This window comes from Penicillium citrinum (assembly GCF_028827155.1).
Source record: "Penicillium citrinum strain IBT 23319 chromosome Unknown utg000001l:1.0-4955037.0:1.0-4956770.0, whole genome shotgun sequence".
Lineage (NCBI taxonomy): Eukaryota > Fungi > Ascomycota > Eurotiomycetes > Eurotiales > Aspergillaceae > Penicillium > Penicillium citrinum.
Genome location: NW_026622686.1, coordinates 1,054,632 through 1,081,168, shown reverse-complemented (window position 1 = coordinate 1,081,168; position 26,537 = coordinate 1,054,632). Strand labels below are relative to the sequence as shown.

Below are 26,537 nucleotides of genomic sequence, written 5' to 3'. Positions count from 1 at the left end.
TTCAGAGTTCTACACAGTACAATTCCTCTAAAATATTTTATATTTTCAATTAGTTCAAAAGTCAGCGGCTCCTGAGCTCATCCTGCTGAGAAAAACGACAGTCGCGTAATCGATTATTCTTTACGGTTATTCGATCATCTAGCTGGCACACGAAGGCACAGCCCGCTAAATCACCAATTGCGGTCCCGCTTATTTCCCAAAGGGAAAGCCGAAGAGAAAAATGTCGAATTTACAACATCCTTGCGCTCCGCCCAAGAATCAACATAATACACCACCATCATATGAAGAATTAAGTGATTCTATCATCATCGGACCCGACGGCCAATATAAAACTCTTTCCCCTGAAGAAGATGCTTTTCGCCAAGAACAATTGAAGCAAGCTGTACTCGAGAAAATGTTGGGCCTACCTCGAACTGCCACATTTGATTGGCACGCAGCAGCACAGGATAAAAAATTACCATCCTGTCCGCCGGCTTATTCGACTTTGGATGATATCACCTCAGAAATCAAGTCGCATTCGTCTATTGAAAAAGCAATGTCCGGAAAGCGCGATAATTATTTCAAGATGACTCTTAACGATACCCAATAATGTAGCGGGTGGTTATCCCTTCGGTCTCAAGTGTTGGTTGGTCTTGACATTCTTTATTGGTCAATGTTACAAGGCCTAACTTTATACCCCTGGCAAACGGAAAATAGTGGATTCTGTCGGGTTTTAATGACTTGGTTTCTGCTCCTGTATATATAATTGGAGGGTGTTCAATCTACGCATCGCAAGCTGTAGTGCTTGCACCTTTTACTATTCCCCTGATTTTTAAGGGGTTGACTTGGCATCCATGCCAAGTATGAAATGGATTTCATGATTCCAAATTATTATATTCCTCTCCTTACTAGGGCCATTCTCAACACTTTAGTGTCTATCTAGATAAGGCAGCGCAATTGTCACTAGCAGTATCCTCTGTATTACGTAGCTAATTTTTTTTTTCATGCGTGAACCATATCAGATTTGCCTTGCTGTTGTCTAGCCCCCCTTTCCTAATGTGCGCCCTCGGGATGTTGAACGAGTTTATATTCAGGATAACCCTGGAGATAGATCAATACTAGCTAATAGTAGCCCACCTTAGACAAGAGCCTTATCGCCATTTTGATGATTCATGCATTTTCAATCATCAAGCTTAGCCAGCACAGAACCCGACGGCGCAAAAAATACCGTCCCAGTCAATGGTTTCGAGAAGTCCAATAGTCTATCATGTAAACCGGGTGGATGTCCAAGAAACATGCGCTGAAGCATCTTCTCAATAACCCACAGTCGCCGAGTGTACCCAATGAAGTAAGTACCAAATTCCCCAGTCGCTGGCGATCCAAAGGGCATATTATCTCGTAAAATATCATGCTCATTACTATTCTCATCCACAATTGTGTTCAAAGTCTTGTGTGACGCTTGCTTTCCGTCCTCCGCATCATCAAGTTCGATATTATCAAACTTGGTACGACCGATGATTTGCTCTTGTTGTTCCGCTGGCAAAGACTTCCAACCAACGAGGTCATGTACATACTTTTGGACAACGATATAGCTGCCTCCCACGGCATTGGAGTCATCTTGACAAGTAACGAGAACAGAATCCGGTACATTTGGACCTACCGGATTCGCGGTACCATCCACAAAACCTAGAAGATCGCGAGAATCGAAATAGCGAAATCCAACAGTTATATCCTCGAGCTTGACCGATTCACCCAGGAGATCCATTAATTGACGCTCGAATTCGAAGCAGAGATCACGGCGCTCAGAGCGAATGTGGAAGAGAAGGTCACCGGGTGTCGAGACGGCCGTGTGCTTGGCGCCCTTGATTACAGGGAAAGGGCGAAGCTCTTTCGGTCTAGGGAGGTGGTTGGTGAGTTCATCCCAAATGGAACTGCCGATGCCGACAGTACAGCTAAGTTCAGCTTTGGAATCTCGAAATCCAACATTGTTCACCAAACTCGAAACGCTGGCTAAAGTGGAGCGGATGGTCGGAATTGCAGAGGTATCCTTGACGGATAGGACGAGGAAGGTAGCTGATCGGGTCAGAGGCGCCGTGAGACTGCTCATTGTTCTTCAGGATGTTCTAAGCAGTAGATCACAGCAAGGAAATCGACTAACGATATTGCTCAAGTCTGATACAGAGCGATCTGTAGCAGTAATAAAAAGTCAGGATGTAGGAATTGTGTCTCTTCCCACTCTGTCCCTAGCTATATTCGAGACTCGCAAGAGAAGGGCGTGTCCAATCGTACCGGTCGCTTTCAAAACAACAATTACATCATGTACATAGATACAGCTCTGGAGAGACGCCAGGGAAATTGTGGAGCTGTGGAGCCTTTCTACTAGAGGTCCGTGACAACAGCGGCCTTCTGATTGATTGAATAGTACTACCCCATGCGGAAAGTGATTTGAGTCGATTATGTCATGGCGAACCCAGTATCGCAATATTGGACGAAAGATGGCCATAGGAAATAAATAAGTAAGATGGGATCTGGTTACTGACGATATTGAAATTAACAAGGCAGACCTCCTTAATACATATTATATCTTAAACCACATTTCTTTTGAGAGAAAATGTCCGAAGGTCAGTTCGATTGTATACCTATAGAGATGGGTATATGGGTCACTCGCCTATATCGTAAATTACGCGCTAACCTGAAAATAGGCATCCAGCACCCCGAACACAAGGAATCTTTCATGGACAAGATTCTTCACCATCACCACCATCCCAATGAAAATGAGAGCGAGTCTTCTCACTTGAAGGACAAGCCCCACGAAGGAGAAGGTGGCTTTCACGCAGATTTGAAGAAAGAGGAGGACAAATTCAAAAATTATATTAAGGAGGATAAGAAGCTCGAGGAAGAAGGTCAGGAATACGGAGGCTTGATGTGAATGTGTCATTGTGCTATCCACTACCCATATATCATTAAGATTGATCTTGTCCTATCAAGAGTCTAGTTCTACAATGTGACGCGTTGGAGCATGAAATCCCCGAATGGGCTTTGAGAACCCTCTTATTAAAGGCTTCATTCAACGGATATAACTCAACATAGGCCTCGAATATTACTTCTGGATATTGCTGAAAGGGAAATTTTGTGTCGGAAAATTCCTAGAATTGAGATTGTAGTGCGACGAGGATTACGATATGGTCCAGTATATAGAATAACTCTGGCGCGATGAGATTCCGGTAGTACTTCGTAGGTAAGATCACATCTTCGTTTGGGGGGGGGGGGCTTTTCGGTAATGTCAAGACGAAGACATCTGTATCGACACGTCCTAATGCCCATGGATGGATGACAAGAGCGAGTCCGGTGACCAGCTATCATCCTTTAATGAGGTACTACTGTCTTTGTTCCCCAGCTGGTACAACAGATTCAAGAGGCACTTCTCCACCCCCTGACGTGCCTCCAGACTAAGGGTGCTAAGAACCTGAACGAGGTTCATGGTATAGTTCATGTTCCGTTGTCCATCTTCGTAAAGCTGGATGAAATTGTTGTAGAGCATGTAGCGTAGCTGCTGAGCGGAGTGACGCCATATTTGATGTGAATCTCTTAGGATCTCTTCAAACTCAGCCAGAGCATTCTGGCGAGACTGAGATACAGTCTCCACATCCGCCAGAGGTGAAAGTGATTCTTGCACAAGGACGCTGATGGAAAACACACACACCAGTAGCTCAGTTTCGTGCTGCGTGACGTGAGATTTATTCGGGCAAGTTTCGAATGAGAGCTGGAAATCTTGGCGCAATAGGTCGATTGCATCGTGGAAAAAGGGGAAAGGGGAAAGCTTTTTGGTGCAAAATGATCCCATGAAAGTCCTCATGTCCTGGACAAATGAGAGTAACCAAAGACAGCGCACCATGTGCATATCGAAAGACGGGGTTTGCTGTTGGAAGATATGCGAGAAGCGAGGATGGGTTATTTTTTCCAGGTCGTTCGTGGGTTCGAGCCACGATGGCCGTGACATTAAAGATACACTAGAATGCGTCGCTGTGAGATGTTATCGGTGAATATATGTATTTTGGATTTTACCCACAGGTAAACCACCAATTCCAATCGCCAGTTGTCGTGGAGCGCGTCGATTCCTCCCTTGGCATCAATCATCCTCTGTAGACCGTCACGATGAATATTCCAATCTTCCACGGTGCCCCAGTATCGCTGAATGGAACCAGTTAGTGGGAAAATCCATCTATACCAGTACTACAAAATACTATACGCGTACCTCGAATGTGAGCAAACGGACGACAGCAGAGAAAGCATCCTCGCTCAGCTCTTTCTCGGGATCACCAAGCCAAAGTCGGAGTATTCTGACAGCCTCGAGCTTATATTTCAGAGCCTCGGATGACGTTGTTCCCCGAGTTGGAGGTGTTCCTGCGTATAAGTGAGATAGATGCGCAGCCGAATGCGCCATGATGCAATTAAAAGACGAGGCGTTTGAAAGGTCAAGCGGAAACCATACATCCTTCATGGGATTGAATTCGGTAACATCGAGATCCTCGAACATCATAGCTGCATGAGTACCTATCCCTGTGAATTAGTTAGCGAAATATCAACAATAGTGGATAGAAGTACTCGGACAGTGATAGAGGAGCTTCTGGTGTTGGCTCGTTAAGTGAACAGGACATGTTTGAAAGGGATCAGGTCTTGAAGTTGATAACGCAAAACTCATGCCATTTAATAGTTGCGCGGGGACACTGGGCTGTTTTTGATGATTTGCGTTGATATTTTCTTCTCTCTGTAGTTCTGATTCGGATGAACTATTCGGGTATGCTGCAGAGAAAGCTCCTTCACCTAACCCGCTTTTCGAGCGTGGAAGCAAAGTCCGTGAAGATCTCTTTCGGTGATGAGCCTTCGCCTCGTGATTACGCTGATGCCGCCGCTTCCAATGCTCCTTCATGGCATGGCTCCGAGCTTCCGACTGCTCATTCCCCGACACGAATGTGAATCGTGATGTTCCACTAGAAGAACTAGACGGCTGAGATGACATGATATCCAAGTTATTTTGCTCATGGGGAGGCAAGCTTGTGGGATTAGAAAAAGAAAAGTTGACAAGAGGTACTGTGGGACGAGGCGATCACATGGTGGGGTCGCTGTACCAGATTTATATTACCCAGCAAACGCCGCTCAAGGCTTGAGCTCAGATTTACCAGTAAGGGGATTTGCGCCACTGTGGATTGGTACAGACGGGGGTCGCCGGTCACGTAGCTTTGAAAATTTATTCTTTGGTTTGTAGGTACAATAAATCTATTCTGACAGCGACAAGATAATTTTTGAAGCACATGTAAATTGATTACCATGAATTTTCGCGACATACAAAACATACAAACCGAATTAGAAAAGGGACACAAATCAAGATATGAACTTTGGAGGTCAACGAATGAAACACCGTCAATTGTTCATTTCTCCCAAGTTCATGCCATCTGAATGGCTTTTTCAGTGCGATCACGAAGCTTCATGCCGAGATCCGTATTGACGCGACTGAATAACTCTGAACTTCATGTCAGTATAAATCGCGAAAATGGAAGAATCGCGCAACAAATCGATATGTAAGACACCTACCATAGACAGCTTTGCGCAACTCCGGATATTTGACTCCCTTGACACTGCCGACCAGATTCTCAATCAGTCGATCCTGGTGTCCAGGTTCCCGACCAATAACCTTCCACAGTGCTGCCGGCTGAACGAAATCCGCATCGGTGATTTCACTGGTAAAAGCAGATACCTCACCTGTCCATTTCTCGTGCTCGGTATGAATACTCAGTGTTTGGGGGGAGACCTTTTTGACGTCCTGGTAGAAGACGGTTGGTTTGATTGATGATCCAACATAATTCGGGTCTCCACCGTAGTTATCATCAAATCGCATCTTCCCGTCACGTTGGAAAGGACAATAGACTGGGGCTTTGGCTGCGTTGGTTGGAAGCTGCTGGTAATTCACACCGAGTCTGTAACGAGCCGCATCCGGGTATGCGAACAGACGTGCTTGGAGCACTGGGAGAAAGTTAGCTAGACTTATATCTAAGACGAAAAGACCGACAATAACGATGAATCTCTACCTGGGTCTGCGGAAGCAGCGAATCCTGGAACCATATTCGATGGAGAAAATGCAGCTTGTTCAATATCCGCAAAATAGTTTCGTGGCTATAACATGTTAGAAGTCATCCCAGATAGCTGTAAAAAACGGCCATAGCAGGGTCGAGAAGTCTTACATTTCGGTTCATTGTTAGACGGCCAATCTGCTGCAGAGGAAAGTCTTTATGGGACCAAACTTTAGTCATATCGAAGATATTCCACTCGTATTTCTCCGCAGTTTCGGGGGTCATCAACTGGACATAGACATCCCAGACAGGATAGTCACCGCGTTCGATAGCTTCAAACATATCTTGAATCATGTAGTCTGGATTTTCCCCGGCAATTTTAGTTGCTTCATCGCGACTGAAGTTCTGGATCCCTTGTCTAGTTTTCACATGGATTTTGGCATAATGAAATGAGCCATCCTGAGAAAAGCAAATTTGTAAGTTAGTCAAGTACAGTCAAGAAAGAAAGACGATTGTTTCCTCACATCCTTGGTGAATTTATAGGTGTGGCCGCTGTATGAATTCATAAATCGGGGTGATTTGGGGGTGCCGCGGTCACTAAAGAGAACTAGGAGCTGATGGATTCCCTCAGGGTTGCCAACATGGAAGCTTCCTTCAATCAGCATCATCTTAACTTAAAGGGACCGGTTGCCATGTCATGTAACTCACTCCCAAAACTATCTCTTCAGTTAGAAGTATTCCATTTTGGTAGCAGAATATAAGACTTACCATATTTGCATCCGGAAGATGGGTTTGAGGATGACGTTTGTGGGATCTATTCATCGAAGGAAACTTGATAGGATCTCGAATAAAAAACACTGGCTATAACAATCCTTAGATTCATTCAGCACAATCTCAAAGTTTACCGACTCATCATACCGTATTATTGAAAACCCAGTCTAGATTTCCCTCGTCGGTATAGAGCTTCATTGCCCAGCCATGGACATCCCGAGAAGTGTCTGCTGATCCGGACTCAGGTCCTACAGTCGAAACACGTTGCAAAACAGGGGTTTTCTTCCCGGCTTTGCTCAGGAAGCTGGCGCTTGTAAAATCAGAGCAGTCTCTGGTAGCTTCAAACTCGCCATAGGAGCTGACCTTCGTTAGTATCAATCACGGGCCCTCCTCCAGCGTAAGGGGACATACCCAACCGCCTTTGCATGAACCACTCTGGAAAAATGATAAGCATCGTGATCCGCGGGACTAAATGATTCAGATGGTGGTTACCTTTCGGGAATCCTTTCGCGTGAGAAATGAGCCAGCGTTTCAATGAGCTGCGTATCCTGCAACAACCCCAAGCCACCGCCCTGTCTTCCGCGCATCAAAACAGCAGTGCTGTTGTTTGCGAAGGGGCATCCTACATTTTAACGTCAGTATAGCCCCGTAACTTGGTTGATTACTTCCTCATTACCTTCCGCTAAGGTATAATATTTATCGTTTGCCATGTTGTGTGATTCAAGTTGATGGAAATGGTACCAAGAAAACAACACCTATGTTTTCATAATTTGTGAAGTATTGAGAAATGTATATGTGGATGTTAAAAATGAGGATAGAAAATGTCACTCCATTCTGCCTTAAATAGACAGCTCGGGTGAGCTCAAGACCGCCTATGTGATAATGAACCCTAAATCTTGATCTTTACAATGCGGCCTTTACCATTGTGGCTACGCTGATTGGAGCCGAGCAACGTTCATCAGTAATGACACCTCAATTCCCAACGGAACTTTGCATATTCTCACATGAGGTGACGTACTCTCGAGATACTGATGAATTGTAAATACCCTCCAATATTGAAACCTTCGGTGGGTGTAATTGACTAGAACGAAATGCGCCGTACTCTGTACAGAGTAGTTCTACCGAGTTTGGTGTTGTGGATATACATTATGTAGTCTAGTCTATGGAGCACTCCGTAGTGGCGATGAAATTGACAGGGTTCCACTTCTGGACCGCAGCTCTCTAATTGGGTGAATAGTACTACCGAATTAGTCCAAAGTTGAAGTAGCATTTGAATGATTCAGACCCACATGGCTCCTTCGAAGCTCTTGAATTTGAAGCTTGACATGAACTCGCTTCAGCTCGCTTTCTATTCGGCGTGGATGCAGCAGAGAAACTTTGTCTCTGTATCTGGGAACTTCGGTGATAATATCGGGTTCCGCAATTGGATCTCACACGGTCATGTCTATAGCGGCCCAATCATCTTTAGCGCGGTGATCTTTACTTGGAACTCTTCCTTTTGTGAGAGGTAATTGGGTGGATCCGTCATATAATGCATGAACTAGGTTTAGTTTCGAAATCGACATCCAGGTATCCGATAAGCTTCATTTCAATATTGTTCCTTCCATATGTACTATACGTGAAAACTTCGAAAAAAGACGTGCAGAATGGGAAGGGCGCAAGGGATCCAGAGATTTTTTATGATACATACCAGGCGATAACTGTTTTGGTAGTACGCGACCCGTATGAACCACCAAGTATCACAGTTGATGTGTGAAAGGGAAGAAGGCTTAATGCTAATGGGACGCGGCAAATTCGGCATACTTTCGGGCATGTTTAAACGTTCACCAGTAATATCCTATTTGCAAATCAACCTTTTTATCTTGCGGTTGCCTTCTGCTCGTCTCCCTAAGGCTATATCTTTTCGCAAGCTTTCTCAATTCACATACATGCCTGAGTAGTGCTCGTAGTATTGATATTACAACGCAGACGAGGCCCGCACAATAACACTTCTACCCACAAACATAATACAAGACGATATGTAGTTAATAGTAATTTTGACGAAGTAACCCTACAAAAGGGTTAGGATGGTCTCCAGCAATCTATTTCGAAAACATACATGACCCCAAATGGAAACAAGCCTCGGTTCGCAAGGAAACTCTCGTCAAGTGAGCGGGAACATGCAGTTGATGGGCCATTTCCACCAGTATAATATGCCAATTACGGTCTTAAGACAACTAGTGGAAGCTATTTGGATCCATAGAGTCTGTTGATCAAATCTTCCTGACATCATGACACGGTCTAGCACACGCAATGCCTGCACCTGTAAGACAGTTAGGAAAAACCATCATACCAATGAGAATGTCAGAAAAGATTGCACTTCCATCCGGGCAGTAAGCAGTGAATCACCAGGTCAGATTATATGACGTTCACTAGAAGCTAGCAAAGTGGATTGTATCTTTCGAGCTGTGGATATTCACGATGGTCCTTTCCGATCGTTGCCTAGTAATTTGTCTATAAAAGGATGGTATCATTCTCATTGAGTTCAATCATTCTCAACCAACTCAATTCATAAGAACTTTCTTTGCAATAAATATACAATCATGTCTGTTCAAGACAATGCTCGCTTCGACTTTATTGTCGTGGGTGGAGGTACCGCCGGCAACACTGTTGCTGGTCGCCTGGCGGAGAACCCAAACGCCAGAATTTTGGTGGTTGAGGCTGGCGTTGGAAATGCCAAAGACCTTGAAGCCATTCGGACCCCCTCAGAGGCCATGGAGCTTCGCGACAGTCAGTACGATTGGTCCTACAAGACGACAATGGTCAAACGCGATGACTATGAGCGTGTCGAGAAGCCCAATACCCGTGGCAAGGTCCTTGGGGGTAGTTCATCTCTGAACTACTTTACTTGGGCACCTGGATCCAAGGGTACCTTCGATATGTGGGAGGAGTACGGAGGAAAGGAGTGGACCTTTGATCACCTTTTGCCGTACTTGCGAAAAAGTGCAACCTACTACGATGACGAGAAAGCCTACTCTCCAGAGCTGAAGAAGATTGGCGGGGGCGGTCCTATTCCAATCTCTCATTCAGAGCTTATTCCGGAGATGAAACAATTTCGAGAATTTCTGACACGCGCATGGAAATCTACTGGCCATCCGATTACTGAAAATATTTTTGATGGCGAGATGCTAGGTCTGACGCATAGTGTTAACACTATTTATAAAGGACGTCGATCTGGTAGCTTTTTAGCTGTTGCTGACAAGCCAAACGTCACTATCCTGCCAGAAGCGCACTCGAAGAAACTCATTATTGACAACGGAGAGTGTAAGGGCGTCACTGTCATCCTGAGCTCTGGCCAGGAACTGAACCTATTCGCTACCCGCGAGGTTATTGTTGCCGAGGGTGTCTTTGAATCTCCGAAACTATTGATGCTATCTGGTATTGGACCATCTGCTGAGTTGAAGAAACACAATATCCCAGTCATTATCGATAGCCCCCACGTTGGAAAAAATCTGCTAGATCATCCTGGTGTGCCATTTGTGCTCCGTGTGAAAGATGGCTTTGGTATGGATGATCACGTTTTACGCAAGGGCACCCCACAGCATAGCCAAGCACTCAAGGCTTATCAGAGCCACCGTGGACCATTAGGTTCTGGTTTCCTTGAGATGGTTGGCTTTCCTAGAATCGACGATTATCTTGAGAAGGATCCGCAATACCGCGAGGCTAAGGCTTCAAATGATGGCAAGGATCCATTCTGCCCATACAACCAGCCCCATTTCGAGCTAGACTTTGTCTGCCTCTTTGGCAGCGCCTTCCAGTGGCATTATCCAACACCACCCAAGGGAAACTATATCACCGTCATGGTCGATCTCGTGCGCCCGGTATCTGAAGGCGGCGAAGTTACCCTGAATAGCGCCGATCCCCTGCAACAGGCGAACATCAATCTTAATTATTTCAACAATGACCTCGACATCATTGCAATTCGAGAGGGTATCCGATTTGCCTACGACGTGCTCAAAAACGGGGAGGGCTTCAAGGATATAGTTGAAAGCGAATATCCGTGGGACATGCCGCTGCATGATGACAAGTTGATGAAGAGAACCGTCCTGGATCGGTCTCAGACATCTTTCCACCCCTGTGGCACAGCTCGTCTGTCCAAAAATATTCAGCAGGGTGTTGTCGATCCTAACTTGAAGGTCCACGGTATCAAGCGCTTGCGTGTTATTGATGCTTCTTGTATCCCTGTTATTCCAGACTGTCGAATCCAGAATTCGGTGTACGCGGTGGCTGAGAAGGGTGCCGATGCTATCAAACGAGACCATCAGGATTTCTACAAATAAACTATTCGCCAATTCCAACAACAAGTTTCAGTGGAAGGCAGTCTTTTCTTTTTTAATTGTATCTAATTTGGCTTACGCTAGGAAATTGCAAGGAAATCTGATGCAACATTGCTTCCACTTGTTGCACTTCATTAGCTGCGAATAAACAACAGACCAATAAAAGATAACTGTGAATTTAAGTTCAAGGAAAGAATTATCAACTTCTCCGAAAATTATTATCCTTCTAAGACTTGTCTAGAAACTAGACTTAGAATGTGGAGGCTTAATTGAAAAGACCGCCACGCGATATCGTTTCGCAGTGAAACAAGCGTTAGTGCGAGCAGGATTCCTGAACACCCGCAAGCTAGTTGTCCTACAAGCAGCGGTTCTTCCCTTACACTGTGCATGTGACCCTCAAGATGCACACTTTGTCTGGACAATGACCGCCGTGGTGACTCGGCTTGCCCTGAGTCTGGAACTGTATCGTGATAGCAGTCACTTTAGGTTAGGCCCGTTTGAAACAGAGATGCGGCGAAGATTGTGGTGGTATATATATCTATTGGATGTGCGATCATCTGACGGTCAAGCCAAATCAGGGAAGGATACTACGATACGCTGTTGTTTGACGGAACGGAGGCAAAGATGACCCGGAGACTTACTGTACATTTCCTCACCGCCCGCGGCTCGGGGCTAGGGCTTCGGTCTAGCAGTGCTACTCTTACTGTACACAGTAATGCTTAGAATATGCAATGGAGTACGCGAATAGAAGCTTAAGAATTACAGTAGATCGGTGGGCCTCCCACCTACAGCTCGAGATTGGCTGATTACTTCCAGTGGCGTGAAAAGCAGATGTGAGCCACGATTGAGCATTGAAGGCCGATGCCCAGACAGAGTGACATCAGCCGGGGATCGGCCTTACACTATAGCGCCGAGGATTATTCATTACGCGCCACCATAGCTTCACGAGCTCGTATTTGCCTTTTTGTTCTCACGAGATGATGTTATAAAAGATCAGTCGGACCAGGTCATAATATACGATTATTCTCGCAAAATTATCATATCCTTGTGTTTATCTATAACCTGCCACCAATAATATTCACCATGTCCAAATTGATTACTGTCTTTGGTGCCACCGGCAATCAGGGTGGCTCCGTCATTGAGGCAATCCTCAACGATCCTGGGCTCTCTAAGGAGTTCAAGATCCGGGGCATTACTCGTGACACCACCAAAAAGTCCGCTCAAAATCTTGCTAAGAAGGGCGTTGAGGTTGTCACAGTAAGATCGATATTTTGAACTTCAACAAAACCATTCTATAGACTAACAAGGGTCCGTCCCTTAGGCCGATCTGGACTCTGTGGAGTCCCTAACTGCTGCCCTTAAGGGTTCCCACACTGTCTTTTTAGTCACCAATTATTGGGAGAAGATGAACGCAGACGTTGAATTCTCTCAGGGTAAAAATGTTGCAGACGTTTCCAAGGCAATTGGTGTCTCCCACCTTATCTTCTCTTCGTTGCACAATGTGACAGAAGAGACTAAGGGACGTCTCACACAAGTGCCTCACTTTGATAGCAAGGCCAATGTTGAAAAGTATATCCGGGAATCTGGTGTTAGATGCAGCTTTGTTCTTCCTGGATACTACATGAGCAACTTCACTCAGATGCTTACCCGTGCTGAGGATGGATCATATCAGCTGTTCTACCCTGTTGGCAATAAGGCTAAATTCCCTCTCTTTGATGCTGCACAAGACACTGGTAAGATCTAGATTCTCTTGCTACTAAATTCTTTGTTTTACCTTGCTAATTATCACACTAGGTCTCTTCGTGAAGGTTGCCCTGAAGCATGCAGACAAGTTGAAGAACAGACAGGTCTTGGCTGCTGCTAAGTACTACACTCCTCAAGAGATCGTGGACACCTTTTCCAAGGTTTCGGGCAAAAAGGCTGTCTTCATTCAGGTTAGCCCTGAGCAGTACAAAGCATCTTTGCCTTCCGCTGTTGCTTCCGAGTACCTCGAGAACCAGCTCTTCGTGGAGGAACCTGGCTACTACCTGGGCGAGTCGCTTGATCCCACACTGGAGCTCGTTGACTCTAACCCTACTACATGGGAAGAATTTGTGAAGAAGAATGTTTCTGCCTGGAAGTAAATTCGTATTTCTTGTATATATGGATTCTTGGACAACATGAATTATTGACAATGGTCGAACTATATATCATGACTAAAGCTCTTAACCAAATGCCCGAAATTGCCCAGTGACAGGAATAGTATCAGAGAAAGTATACTAGTGTAGTGGGGGAGTATCGGCCTGCCTGCCAGTAGGAGGATTATGTAAGGGAATTGGCCTAATTTGGAAGGGAGCTTATATACATTCATTTAGATAGCATCTTTAGCATCACCCAGAGGGGGACACAGAGTTCAATTACACGAGTTACAGTCTATTCGAGAGAGTGCTAGCAGAAAGCCCTAGTTGGGGTGTTGTTTACCCTCATCCTTCTGCCCCATTCGACCTGCACGTACCGACCGTGCTGCTTCGAGCATCCTATCCCGTTACATTGGTGGACGAATGGCGATAGTGCTTTTCGCATAAGGTGTCTGAATGAGCAGAGGTGAAGGTATTCACACAACAACAGGGTGAGAGATTTGTGAGTGTCAGAACAGCGAGGGCAGTTTGACCCTGAATCAGAGAAGAAAAAGGGGTGAAGGACATCCTAATCCGAGATGATGGCATTGGCTGGCTTCGCGCAGTGTGTGCCGATGGAGGTGACGAATGAGATGGCACTATTGTGCCAGGGTTTGATATATTGGCTTCGTATGAAGCTAAGTGATTGGTTTATGGAAGCCACCGATATTAGAGCGGTCTTGAGAATGAGATCTGTCGAAGTGCTGGAATGGGCTGAAGTGGCCTGGCCAGGCATTATGTATATGTGGAAGGTATCAGTTGAGGAAGTATTCATAGGTATATTAATTTGTTATCTCACAGAGAGAGATCAGTTTCGAGAGTAGTATTATTAGTATCAGTATCAGTTTCAAGAGTCTTTGCATTCGGGTTTGATTCAGTATTGAAACGGGTGCTATCAGAGAGGTAAGTGTCAGTCTCAGTGTCAGAATCAGTTTGTGTGTGTGTGCAAAAGCAAGGCTTCGAATTTAGCCCCTGGTTGTGGGAATTCGGTATTTTGCTGTCAGTTTGAATTGTCTAGTGAATCTTCTTCTTTATCCAATTCGGATACCGATTTGTTATTTGAAAGTTTGTCTGTGTTGTCTGCGTCGACTATCGAAATAGAAAAGCCCTCCGGCAAAGAAAAGGACCCTGGATTAGTCTTGTTCGAGGGATATCGTGAGCGAAACGGAGAAGATTCGGATGGATCAACCCCTGAAGTTCGCCCTTGTATAGGAGACAGGCAGTTGTCTCCGTCTACTCTTCTGTATAAACACTATCTCCCTGATCCTGGTAGTGGAAAGGCATCTGTATTCGATGGCAAATCGGTTGAGGATTTTATTGAAAGATTTGAGGATATGTGTAAGCGCCGAGGTGTGCGCAAGTGGAAGGATCTTTGCCAATATTTCTCTGAATATTTGGATAAACTGTTGAGATGGTGGGTGAAGTATATGGAAGCGAGCAAAGAGGAAGATTGGGGCAGTGTAAAGGAGGCGTTTTGTGAACGATATAGGGATGTTGATCCAGAGAGACAGTGGTATATATATATTATACTGGATATCCTCAGATGTACCAAGAAGATTTTGAGTGAGAATATGAAGCAGTATGTCAGCGACTTTGTGGAGGTTTCGGATATATTGTTGTCTCAGGGGAAGATAACGAAGGATTTTTGGTGTGATATGTTTATAACAGGACTACTAGACAATCTTTGTGAGCAGGTGTATTGTGTAGTAGATGTTGAATTGGAGGATTCTGGTAAAAGAATATTTGCGAAGGTCTCGAAAACGGTTCTTCAAGAAGTCAGAATTCAAGAGAATACTATCCGAAGGGAGAGAGCCATGGAGGTCTATCCGAATGAAGATATCAGCTGGAAGCCAAAGGAACAGATACTGGAGAAGTTCTTGAATATTTTTCAGAGAGCGAATGCCAATAGTAATATACAGGATCTTTTATGTGAATTCGAGCAGTTGAAGATTCATCTGTTAAAACAGGAAGAAAAGCAGGAAGAGAAGTGTTGAAATAATAGAGAGCTGCTTCAACGGCTTGCTGTCCAGGGGGATGCACGAAACAATCTCTATTATGATCCAGTACGCTAATCTCAATATACCAGAGATAGTCTGAAGTGTTACTATTGTGGTGAACCCTATATGTTAAGCAGTTGTTCTGATATCAAACAAAGGCTGAGAACTGGCCAAATATATCAGAATGCCAAAGGATTCTATTTTTTAGGACCAATCGGTTCACAGGATTCTTGTGTATATTTCGATAGAGAGAATCCTTCAGCAGGCATTTTGGAGTCAGTATATAAAGAATGGATATAGAGTACTTCTCAGCAAGTACTGGTATTCTATCTCCAACAGTATCCGAATGAAGATATGCGCGAATCAATGTTTATTTGTATACTTAGTGTGCAATTTTTGCTTGGGAGCTGGCCAGAGCTAAATGAGGAGATTGACAACAAAGAGAATGAGTTTGCGGAATATATAAATTCGATGAATACTCAAAGTCAGAACAATGTGAGAAAGAGAAGATATAAAAATGGCATTGTGTCAACTCAAAACAGGAAAACTGGAAGATATATGGGACTGTCAGTACAAGCAGAAGAAGATAATATAATGATGGAAAGATTTTATTTGTATAAAAGCCAGGATTCGACTTAGATTCATCAGCTATCTCTATACAATCCAGGTGTTACAGATAGAAGAAATCCGCGCTTGCAAGCAGCTAGAGGATCCTTGAAGATAAATGACAATCTGATGGAATCTCTATATAAGAGATTTTATAGCAGGATCTTAGAGATCAAGATAGGGGAGTTACTGCATATGGCACTCCAATTGAAGACAAAATTGTTTTGAGAGCTATCTGAGAAGCCAGAGAATATAGTTCAAGCTCTTGAGGTGTGGCAGTCAGTATCTGATATGGAAGAGAAGAATATCCGAATAAGTGAAAGGGTCTCTCTTGAATTGAATTATGTATCAGATTGGCAGAATGAGAGGAGGTTAGTGCTGTTGAATAGGCCAAAGAAGATGTCCGATATATATGTCCTAGATCTGTTATATATGCAGATATATACTGGTAGAATGGTGTTTAAAACTCTACTCAATTGTGGATCAGATGTTGATACTATGTCATATTCAGTTGCAAAGAAGTTAGATCTTCGAATCAGGCCCGATCTGAAGATGAAAATGGTATCTATCGGAGGTGCTGAATTGATCTGCTATAGGGTAGCAGAAGAAGTGAATATTTCAATTGGAGATATCACTCTGACAATCAATGTGTTTGTGCTTGAAATATGCTCTACCGATTTGTTGTTAGAACGGCTGTTTATGGATACTTCTATGATAGCTTTGATTCAACAGCAAGGAGAATATATTGAATGCACTATATATAATGCAGCGTGTATATGTCGGTGCACTTTCAATATATTCAAGCCGAATAAGAAGAAGATAACAAGAGAGGACAGATTATGGGAACAGAATAAGGACTCGGGAAACTGACAAGCAAATATCAGATATCTGGGATGTCATTCGCTTATGGTGAGGAAAGCCAGAAGATAGAAGACAGGGATAATTCGGGGACAAAAAGGGTATCTATCAATTTGACGCAGATTAGCTCTAGATCTATTCTGGATAAAGAGGATGTTTTTGTTTCTTCTGAATGGAAGTTTATTGATATTGGAGAAATGGGAGTGGACGGTTTGGTTTATTACCGCAGCAGGATATATGAAAAGGATGATATAGGGAAATGGCAGTGGGACAATTGGCCTGAGAGTATTATTCAGCCGAAAAACGAGGTATCAATTGATTTGAATATACTATATAAACGGAAGAGGAAGAAGATTTATTCTGCTAGTATTCTGTTAGCAGATGGATCAGTGCCAGAGGACAATACTGGGTGAAAGAAGATTTGTATGCGCAAATACTATATTCAGTATCGTACTAATAATAAGTCTTCATCTTTTGACCAATATCTCAAACCAAGGATCGCATGCTTTGCGAGAGATGTCTGATTATTCTCTGAAAGAGAGAAGAAGCTGATAGTAGACAAAAAGCTTTGGCCAATAGAAAAAGAGATTTTGAAGGAAATACTATATAAAAGAGAAGAAGTATTAGTATAGATCTGGAAGCATATAGAGAGTGTGCATCCGGAGATATATGTACCACAAAAGATAAGGACTATTCTATATAAGGCGTGGAAGCATTCTGGCTTTCAGGTGTCTCGCTCTCTAAATGGGGAGGTTTCGGAGATATTGCGTGATAGATTAAAGAAAGGAACAATGGAGAGATACTACGGGCTCTATCGAAATCCTTGGTTTTTGATAAAGAAGAAGCAGCCGGGCAAATACTGTTTGGTGGTGGCTGCTATATAGATAAATGCTGTTACTATTAGAGATGCCATAATGTCCCCCAATACAGATGAATTTGCAGAGGACTTTTTAGGCTTGGCTATCTGTTCTATGATCAATTTGTATTTGGGATACGATTAGATACTATTCGATCCCGCATACAGAGATATGACAGCAATTCAAACAATGGAAGAGCTATTGCGGATGACAACAATATTGCAAGAAAGGGCCAATTCGGTGGGTCAGTATCAGTGTATGATGTAGTTTGTATTGCATAGTATATATGGAAAATATGTGAGAGCTTTTCTGGATGATTTCGGTGTGAAGGGGTCAAGAACGCAATATAATAACGAATTGGCTTTTCCGGGTGTAAGACAATTTGTTCTTGAGCATATTTAGAATCTTGATAGTGTGCTATATCTTCTCAAATTCGCAGAGATAGTAATTTCGGCCGAAAAAAGCCAATTCGGTATATCAGGTGTGGCAGCAGTAGAATGGATATATGATGCAAATGGAAGGCATTCTGACAAAGCGAAGATAGCCAAAGTGGTGGAATGGTCTATATCTCAATATATATACAATATAAGGGCATTTGTTGGTCTAGCGGTATACTTCCGAATAATAATCGACAAATTTGCGATAAAGACTGCATTCTTATATAAATTGCTAAAAAGAGATATTGACTTTCACTGAAATAAACAGTATCAGCAATCATTCAATGAATTGAAGAGAATTCTATTCACCTTTTCTGTTGTTATGCCAATCGATTATGAATATAAGCTGTTTTGTCTTGTTGTCGGAGTAGATATATCAATTGATGGATGGAGAGATTTTATTGTACAGATCAGAGAGGATATCAGAAAGCCTGCACGGTATGAATCGGGGATATAGAGTGAAGCAGAGAGACAGTACAATGCAGGTAAACAGAAGTGCCGAGATATACTGAAAATGCTGAAGAAGTTTCGGCATTGACTATATAGTATTCATTTTGTATTAGAAATTGATGCAAAGATATTGGTATCGCAGTTGAATAGATCTGCTACCGATTTGTCTGGTATCTTTGTTACAAACTGAATTGTATAGATTAGACTATTTGATTTCGAGGTGAAGTATATGTCGGATAACAGCTATACTGCTGCAGATGTGTTATCGAAGAGATCAGCCATCAAAGAGGATATGCATGAGCATGAGAAGGAGAATGATATTGACAAATTTGTGGCAGCAGAGATTGGATATTTGAGGGTAGGATTGTGTCTGTTCGAAGCCGATTCGGAGGGGAATTGAGTGTTGGATGTCAGCTATTCAAATGAATCAGAGCAGATAGCCAAATTCCTTACTATACTGCGCCGTTCCGATAGTATTGATAGCAAAGGATTTAGAGTATTCAAAAAGCATACTCTTATGTTTATGGTGCAAAGGGATCACCTGTTTCGCCGGCCAAAGTAGAGAGGTACCCTATTGCAGAGAGTATTGAATAATGAGAAAGAGAGAAAGAGGATAGTAACCAGCTGTCACGACAAACTAGCGCATAAAGAACAAGAAACCATCTATTGTTTGGTGAAGACACACTATTATTGGAAGAGAATATATGAAGCTGTTAAGCATTATATAAGAACCTGTCCAAACTGTTAATTTCGTGCATCTGATAGACAATATAAATCTTTTCAGCCCAACAAAATGACAAGATTGTAGAAGATGGTTTTTATGGATACCACTCATATACCAACTGAGGACGGTTATAGAATAATTATCCAGATATATAATGGATTAAATAGATAGATCGAAGTGAGGCCGTTGAAGAGACGATCCGCCAACTGCCAGACCGCGAGCCAATTTTTATAGAAAAATATTATTTGCAGATTTGGTTGGCCTAAACATATAGTGGTGAATAGTAGACCTGAATTTAGGAGTGAGATATATCAGTTTATATTTAAAAAGAACATCAAAAGGACTACTATATTGCCCTATAATCCAGATTCAAATGGACCAATTAAGAGAAGCATGCGTATATTGAAAGACGCTCTTTCGAAAATAACAAATAGATATTCCATATTCAATATAGAAAGACCAGAGATAAATAGACGAAGAAGGAAGAAGAAGAGAGAAGAGACAAAGGACCAACCATCTTTGTGGAGAGAGTATTTCTATGCAGCATTATTAGCTGACCGGATCACTGTCAATTCGCAAACAGAAGTCTCACCATACAGATTGCTAATAGAGATACATGCCACATTACCTATTGAATTGGAAGTGCCAATATAGAGTACTCTGCCCTGGGACAAGGTCGAAACAAGAGAGGATCTGTTAGCCATGCGGGTACAGCAGATATTGCAGAGAGATAAGGATATACAGAAGGCAATCTTTAGACTCGAGCGAATAAGAGAGAGAAATAGAGAGCATTTTGATTCAAAGAAGAGTTTGAGGAAGTACCCTCTCAGCATAGATGATATAGTATTGCTTCATGATACAGCCGACCAATATATATTTCACAGCGATATCAAGCTTCAGTATCGATGACATGGGCCATACAAGATCATAGCAGTAAAGGGGCAAAGGGCATATGCGCTGAAGGAGCTAGATGGGACCCCCATGAGAGGATCTTTGAGACCTGATGGCACCCGAGATAACTCGTATAATGGAAAAAGCTTGAAGAGGTTCTGGTTCAGGAAGGGAGCAGATAAGGGTGTGGAACGAAACGAGGACGAAACAGAGAAAGCTGATGAAGTTGACGAAGTGGAAGATCTAGGGAATGAAGGATTAGCATGCTGTTGAATTAAAGCAGTTGTGTGTAGAAGTATGCAACTGTATGCGGAGGAGAGTGGAGTATTCCGCAGATCAGCGTACGAGATATTGATTTGCCGTTCAAAAAGGGAAGGAGCGTCAAATGGTCGAATCAATGTTAAATCAGTGTTATTTCGATGCCAATTCGACGTCGATTCGATGCCAAATTGATGATATTGGTGATGTTGAATTGCATGCAGGCCGTCGACCAGGGGCCGGTCGATTGATGGATGGGGAGGTATGTAGTGGGGGAGTATCGGCCTGCCTGCCAGTAGGAGGATTATGTAAGGGAATTGGCCTAATTTGGAAGGGAGCTTATATACATTCATTTAGATAGCATCTTTAGCATCACCCAGAGGGGGACACAGAGTTCAATTACACGAGTTACAGTCTATTCGAGAGAGTGCTAGCAGATAGCCCTAGTTGGGGTGTTGTTTACCCTCATCCTTCTGCCCCATTCGACCTGCACGTACCGACCGTGCTGCTTCGAGCATCCTATCCCGTTACACTAGTAGTGTAGTAGGGGAGTATCGGCCTGCCTGCCAGTAGGAGGATTATGTAAGGGAATTGGCCTAATTTGGAAGGGAGTTTATATACAATTATTTAGATAGCATCTTTAGCATCACACAGAGATCAATTACACGAGTTCCAGCCTATTCGAGAGACTGCCAGCAGTTAGCCCTAGTTGGGGTGTTGTTTACCCTCATCCTTCTGCCCCATTCGACCTGCACGTACCGACCGTGCTGCCTCGAGCTTCCTATCCCGTTTCGCTACTTAACTCCAGTTAGTTAACTGACTAAGGCATTTAATACGCTAAGTTAGTCAACTATGGTTTGGATTATTCAACAGTCCATGGGTACTCGGAGCAACTATTTCTCCGCAATACTTTTTATATGTTATTTAATTAGTTATGGTTAAGGATTACTCAACAGTCCAAGGGTGCTTGGAGCAACTAGCTTTCTGCAATATTTTTCACACATTATTTAACTAGTTATGATTAAGTATTATTCAACAATTTCATCCTCTCGATACTAAAAGTAATATAAAACCTCCGAAATTAACGTATGTATCTAATGTGCTAAACCCGTGCGGGAGAACCTGAGCTGAGAGATTTGAACCATGTCTTCATTCCAGGTTTCCAAAATTCTTGTGATTGGAGGGACGGGTGCCCAAGGCTCACCCATTGTTCGAGGTTTTTATTTATGCCCGAAATCATTCATTTTTTGAATACCACTGATTGCCATGGCTGTTGTCTAGAACTTGTCAAAGATCGACGATACCATGTCCGCGTCATGACTCGCGATCCAAATAGCCGTCGGGCAAAAGATTTAGCAGAATTGTCCGGCGTCGAGCTATTCCAAGGAACCTTTGCCAGTGAGGATGACCTGACTTGTGGGTTTACAGGTTGCGATGGCGCTGTGAGTACCTCTCATCTTACCCTATGCGATACCGTAGAGGAACAATTTCCAAACCTACTTTATGACTTTCACGCTAAGGTAAGAGATGAGCAGTACGTGAATATCGACGGCTTCAACTGTGGAGAAAAGTCTGAACTGTTTTGGGGCATACGGGCGTACGAGATAGCGATATCCGTTGGCTTGAAGTTTTACGTGTGGGGTAATCTTGACTATGGTTTGAAAAAGGCGGCCTGGAATCCGAAATACCGATGCGGGCACTATGACGGCAAAGGACGGGTTGGAGGTAAGTTAAATTTATCGATCTATTGCTACAGGTTTATTGACAGGACGTGCTCGTTTTGCGCAGAATGGATATTACAACATGCAACTCCCCAAATGGGGGTTGCCCTCTTCACTACTGGGTAACTAAAACCTCTTTTATTTTATCACGGTTAGTCTTTCTGCTAATATTCTCTCTTGTTGAGTAGCCCATACATAGATATGGCGCTCTCTCCCCTCACAATCATGACACCAAGACTCATCGACGGATCACTTACGTGGTCACTTCCTCTTGGTAGGTGGCACGAGATGGTCACCTCTTCTAAAATTGTTATTAACGAATTCTCAGGGGATGGAGAAGTTGCTCACGTGGCGCTCTCGGATTGTGGTGTTTATGTACGTTGGCTATTTGACAACACTGGTCGAGCAAACGGCATGGATCTTGAAGTAGCCATTGCTCATACCTCGTATTCCGAAGTGGCCGCTAGTTTCGAAAAGGTGACAGGAAGACCTGCACGATATGTGGATGTTCCATTTGCGGAATATTTCAAGGCATTCAGTGGGCGTGAATCATTTATGAGTGTGTTGAAAAATCCCAATATGGGACTGATGTCTAAATTGCGGTTTGGATTTGGCTTTTCAACTAAGCAACCGTCTTCTTATAACGCCGACCCAGCAGATCCTGCTACACTGAGCTTCGAGACGAATTTCACAGGGTTCTGGAATCTATGGAAAGCGAGCAAAGGCAACAACGGGGTCTTGCGGAGAAATTATGAATTCTTGGATGAAATACACCCTAACAGGATCAAGAGTGTCGAGGAATGGTTCAGAAAAGAGGCCGAGAAAGGTGATCTTTGGGAGCGGGTTAGCAATATGGCTCCGATATTAAAGTGGAGTGAGGATGGTGCAAAGGGCACGATTTGAATTGCGTTTATGTTATGTATCAGAAATTAACGACATACTTGTCAATCATCAAACGTTTTTGTGGCCACTCAATATACATGACATATTCTTGATCTGGTGGGTGACGCTCTTCCAGAAACAAATTTTCACGAATGTTGCCCAGGACGTTGTCATGCGACTGCATAGTGGTCCATTTCTCTACAAAGGCAATAAAGAGGTTATAAACATTCCACCAAACAGACACTTGTCCGGAAGCATTTTTCCAGCATCCAGTTGTACGCCTAGGAAAATGTTCACCAAACAAATTCTGTCTCTATAAACGTTGTTCTTTCAAAATGGTCACTCCTGCGGGTGCCGAGTAGATGATATAGGGGAGAAATGGAATCCAGGTCAAATTCAAATTACCACACTAACAAGGAGAAATGCCTCTTTCTGCCTTGTTTGCATGATCAACATTCTAGAAGCCCTTAAGTCCATACCAGATCATTACGGATGCTATTTTTATGCTGTTATTTACAGCCGTACTGGAATAATGCCTAGGAAGGGGTTCGAGGGTAGGTTAACTGTAATAGGTATAGCGCGGTTTCCAAAGAGAGATTGAGAAAGAATCTCTGTGTGAAGGTGGTGAATCTGATTTCGATCCATGCTGTAAAACCGTAGAGTTGTAGAATTGTAGACTTGTAGGCTTGTAGAATCTTAGAATTGTATAGTTTTACAATCGTGACGTTTCAAAGAAGATAGAACAGCCTACATCAATTATTACGATTGATCTGTCGCCGCAGCCGCCATTGTATAAGCGGATGTACAGGAATATCACGTTTGGTTTGCCGCCTGCACCGGACTTCGGCGATACCATACACGTGTGCTAAACTCAATTAGCCAGCTGTGGCACTGACCTTCCTCTGGAACTGGTAGGCTCTTGGAATCCCGTTCATAGATTGCAGATTGCGACTAATTTCAATCCCTTTCAATCCACAGGTTCTTTTTGTTTCAGTCTAAACCAAAACCTTCCTGATCCTAGTTGGGGCGCTACATAATGCTGTATAACATCATTTCAAAATTGCGCATTTTTCTGGGGTGCTTTCTACGCTTTTTCTTACCATCGTCAAGTCTTAGAATTGGCATTGGAAGTGGGAAGTGGTAGACCCAAGCGCTCAACATATCGTCTCAGATTTATGACACACAACTGCAAACGATAGAGTCTTTAATAGTAACCAATCGATCTATGCTGTGAGATTCCCTTTCTCTAGAAGTTATTATAAAGGCCTTCGGGGTGATTGTGATAATTAGTACCAGTACTTCAATTTCCAAAGTTGTTGAATATAAGACACTTGGTATCTCGATTCAATATTCACTGAGCTAGACCCAGGCTGCATGGCGTGGCGTGGTCCTATGCGCTAATTGAAGCTCATTGGGCCACACAGCTATTGTGTGCGATCAGAGCGTCTGTTGAATCAATTCTTTACTCTTTATCTCCCTTTCTGGCCAACTTTCGTTCTCGATAATCTTTGATTAAAAAGACGATCGCGAGAATAGTGCCAAATGCGGTCAAGCCCACAGAAAACCAAAGAGTACCTCGATAACCATGAAGCAAGTCTGCCTTCGTTTTCCCGCCATTGTTGATTTGGAGTTCTATCGTACCCGCGAAACCAAGACCTAGTGATATGCTGTAGACGACAATAGTCATTATCACACTTGATCCCATGCCTTGATATTGTCGAGGCACCGCGTTCGAAAAGATAATCGTGGCGGCAGGTAAAGATGAATCCATTGCAAACGTAGCGATTATGGTGCCGAAAAAGAAGTAGGTCCAGTACGTGGATTGAACAGGTCGCAAAGCCATGATGACGGACGTAACAAAGTAGCAAGCCATTGCGAATAACATGATAAATGAAGATGGAACCTTGTTTATAATTTTGCCGACGACTAATGCTGTTCCTATACCGGTGATGAGGATAGGAGAGAGCCATGCGGCTAGTTGAATGGGAGTTTGATCACCGACATTGAGGCATGTTCGGATCACTTAAAAAAGCTGGGACAGTATTAGCTTTGACTCCATTGCGAATTAAGAAGCATCACGTACCCAAATACCGAATGTAGACCAGCCTGCTGCTGTGCAAGCAAAGACGAAGGCGATGTCGGAAGTGAGCACGGCGACCGGCAAGATTGGATAGCGAGCTACGCGAAGTTCAATATAGAAGAATGCCACCATAAATAGTAAACTGAGAATCAGGCATACATAAACGTAAGGTTCATTCCACGTAGTCACTAGACTCTGATTCCAGGAGAAATTGAATAGAACCAGAGCTGCCACTCCGTTTGCACCACCAAGGATATCAAGGCGATCTAAAGTTTCGCGAGTCCTCCGTCCCTGTTTTCGATCCCCCTCGACAGGCATGTTTGGAATCGCAATGGTAGAGAGAGCAGAGAGGAACGCAACCCCCAAAGCCTGACTCCAGTAAATCCATGGCCACCAAGCCATAGCAAAGAGGGGACCAAAGAGAAGACCTGCCATCGCACCGACAGGGGCTGATGCGGCGAACCAAGCAAAACCCATGTTTCGAGGTGCTGAAGAGAAACACTTGCCCATAATGGCGAGTGCATTTGGCACAGTTAAAGCAGGGCCAAGTCCTTGTAGGACACGAGCAAGGATGTAGACCGGGTAACTGGAGTAGACAGAGACCCCTGCCATCATGCTGGTCAAAGCAAGCCAGCACGTCCCGAAAATGAAGATTGCCTTGTTACCGAACACGTCTCCGAAACGTCCTCCGATCAAAACAAATGTACCGAGGGTCAAGCCATAACCAGAGATTGTCCACGAGAGTTTACCAGGGTCAGTGACACCGAAGGAGTCTCCGATTATTTCGAGCGTCGTGAGGCTGTTGCACAGGCCTAATTGGTTCGTGAACATCGATGAGCATACAGTCATGATGAAAATTATCTTTCGAATCATGTTGTAGCTATCCGCAATATAGACGTATTCATCTCCAGATGATCTCGCGGTCTGTGATATGGCTTTTCTGGGATCTTCAGGAATTAGCCAATACCCCCGAAGAATAATTTTCAGGTTCTGCAGCATAAATTTGAGCGCTACTTACCATCACACAGTATTGTTGGCGTAAGTTCCAAATTTGACGATGTATTCCCTTGCTCATCTAGAGATGAGGTGTTCATAATGAGATTATATGCTTCTTGTATACAACAGGCGTTGGTGGGCGAAGAAGTTTGCAGAGAGTATTGTCCGGTAGGTAACGATGAAACTTTTTGAATTGAGGACAGAAGTAAGAAGACCGGGCAGTCACCCTTATTAGCAAATGTAAGCTATTGTCGTTTTTGGCTTTCGTACCATCCGTAGATCATCCGCAGATCATCCGCAGGGCGTCCGCATGGTGTCCGCACAATCTCCGCACGACGTCCGCGGGTCGATTTGTCAGAATCCAACTTGGGACAGATTTAGGGCAAGGCAAAAGTCTCCGTTGTACCGGCTCCGACTGGCATTTCTAACCAGAATTTGAACGCCAAGCATAGAAAACATTAGGAAGGTAGTACGTTCCTAATGTTTTGTA

At 43.6% G+C, this 26,537-nt stretch overlaps 10 protein-coding genes across 10 annotated transcripts; 6 read left to right on the top strand and 4 right to left on the bottom strand.

Annotated features, from left to right (window-relative positions):
- Positions 1–220: 220 nt before the first annotated feature.
- N7469_000418 (uncharacterized protein) lies at positions 221–589 on the top strand (the record flags this gene model as incomplete). Its single annotated transcript, XM_056639338.1, has 1 exon — positions 221–589. One exon carries the CDS (start codon positions 221–223, stop codon positions 587–589), a length of 369 nt encoding a protein of 122 aa, XP_056505095.1.
- Positions 590–1,159: 570 nt separating this feature from the next.
- Positions 1,160–2,086, bottom strand: N7469_000417 (Dyp-type peroxidase; the record flags this gene model as incomplete). Its single annotated transcript, XM_056639337.1, has 1 exon — positions 1,160–2,086. One exon carries the CDS (start codon positions 2,084–2,086, stop codon positions 1,160–1,162), a length of 927 nt encoding a protein of 308 aa, XP_056505094.1.
- Positions 2,087–2,590: 504 nt separating this feature from the next.
- N7469_000416 (uncharacterized protein) lies at positions 2,591–2,908 on the top strand (the record flags this gene model as incomplete). Its single annotated transcript, XM_056639336.1, has 2 exons — positions 2,591–2,600; positions 2,682–2,908. 2 exons carry the CDS (start codon positions 2,591–2,593, stop codon positions 2,906–2,908), a joined length of 237 nt encoding a protein of 78 aa, XP_056505093.1.
- A 384-nt stretch (positions 2,909–3,292) lies between these two features.
- Positions 3,293–4,999, bottom strand: N7469_000415 (uncharacterized protein; the record flags this gene model as incomplete). The annotated part of the gene is made up of 4 exons (XM_056639335.1): positions 3,293–3,989; positions 4,049–4,170; positions 4,235–4,539; positions 4,591–4,999. 4 exons carry the CDS (start codon positions 4,997–4,999, stop codon positions 3,293–3,295), a joined length of 1,533 nt encoding a protein of 510 aa, XP_056505092.1.
- A 424-nt stretch (positions 5,000–5,423) lies between these two features.
- Positions 5,424–7,528, bottom strand: N7469_000414 (catalase; the record flags this gene model as incomplete). The annotated part of the gene is made up of 11 exons (XM_056639334.1): positions 5,424–5,500; positions 5,572–6,000; positions 6,066–6,150; positions 6,219–6,506; positions 6,572–6,695; positions 6,756–6,763; positions 6,816–6,908; positions 6,966–7,176; positions 7,230–7,253; positions 7,311–7,440; positions 7,495–7,528. 11 exons carry the CDS (start codon positions 7,526–7,528, stop codon positions 5,424–5,426), a joined length of 1,503 nt encoding a protein of 500 aa, XP_056505091.1.
- Positions 7,529–9,400: 1,872 nt separating this feature from the next.
- Positions 9,401–11,137, top strand: N7469_000413 (GMC family oxidoreductase; the record flags this gene model as incomplete). Its single annotated transcript, XM_056639333.1, has 1 exon — positions 9,401–11,137. One exon carries the CDS (start codon positions 9,401–9,403, stop codon positions 11,135–11,137), a length of 1,737 nt encoding a protein of 578 aa, XP_056505090.1.
- Positions 11,138–12,217: 1,080 nt separating this feature from the next.
- N7469_000412 (NmrA/HSCARG family protein) lies at positions 12,218–13,257 on the top strand (the record flags this gene model as incomplete). Its single annotated transcript, XM_056639332.1, has 3 exons — positions 12,218–12,391; positions 12,456–12,867; positions 12,929–13,257. The coding sequence occupies 3 exons, from the start codon at positions 12,218–12,220 to the stop codon at positions 13,255–13,257; spliced, it is 915 nt and encodes a 304-aa protein (XP_056505089.1).
- A 575-nt stretch (positions 13,258–13,832) lies between these two features.
- N7469_000411 (uncharacterized protein) lies at positions 13,833–15,284 on the top strand (the record flags this gene model as incomplete). Its single annotated transcript, XM_056639331.1, has 3 exons — positions 13,833–14,067; positions 14,136–14,193; positions 14,309–15,284. 3 exons carry the CDS (start codon positions 13,833–13,835, stop codon positions 15,282–15,284), a joined length of 1,269 nt encoding a protein of 422 aa, XP_056505088.1.
- Positions 15,285–21,511: 6,227 nt separating this feature from the next.
- Positions 21,512–22,992, top strand: N7469_000410 (uncharacterized protein; the record flags this gene model as incomplete). The annotated part of the gene is made up of 5 exons (XM_056639330.1): positions 21,512–21,584; positions 21,650–22,093; positions 22,157–22,211; positions 22,278–22,363; positions 22,418–22,992. 5 exons carry the CDS (start codon positions 21,512–21,514, stop codon positions 22,990–22,992), a joined length of 1,233 nt encoding a protein of 410 aa, XP_056505087.1.
- Positions 22,993–24,433: 1,441 nt separating this feature from the next.
- On the bottom strand, positions 24,434–25,900 carry N7469_000409 (MFS transporter; the record flags this gene model as incomplete). The annotated part of the gene is made up of 2 exons (XM_056639329.1): positions 24,434–24,993; positions 25,063–25,900. 2 exons carry the CDS (start codon positions 25,898–25,900, stop codon positions 24,434–24,436), a joined length of 1,398 nt encoding a protein of 465 aa, XP_056505086.1.
- Positions 25,901–26,537: the final 637 nt, after the last annotated feature.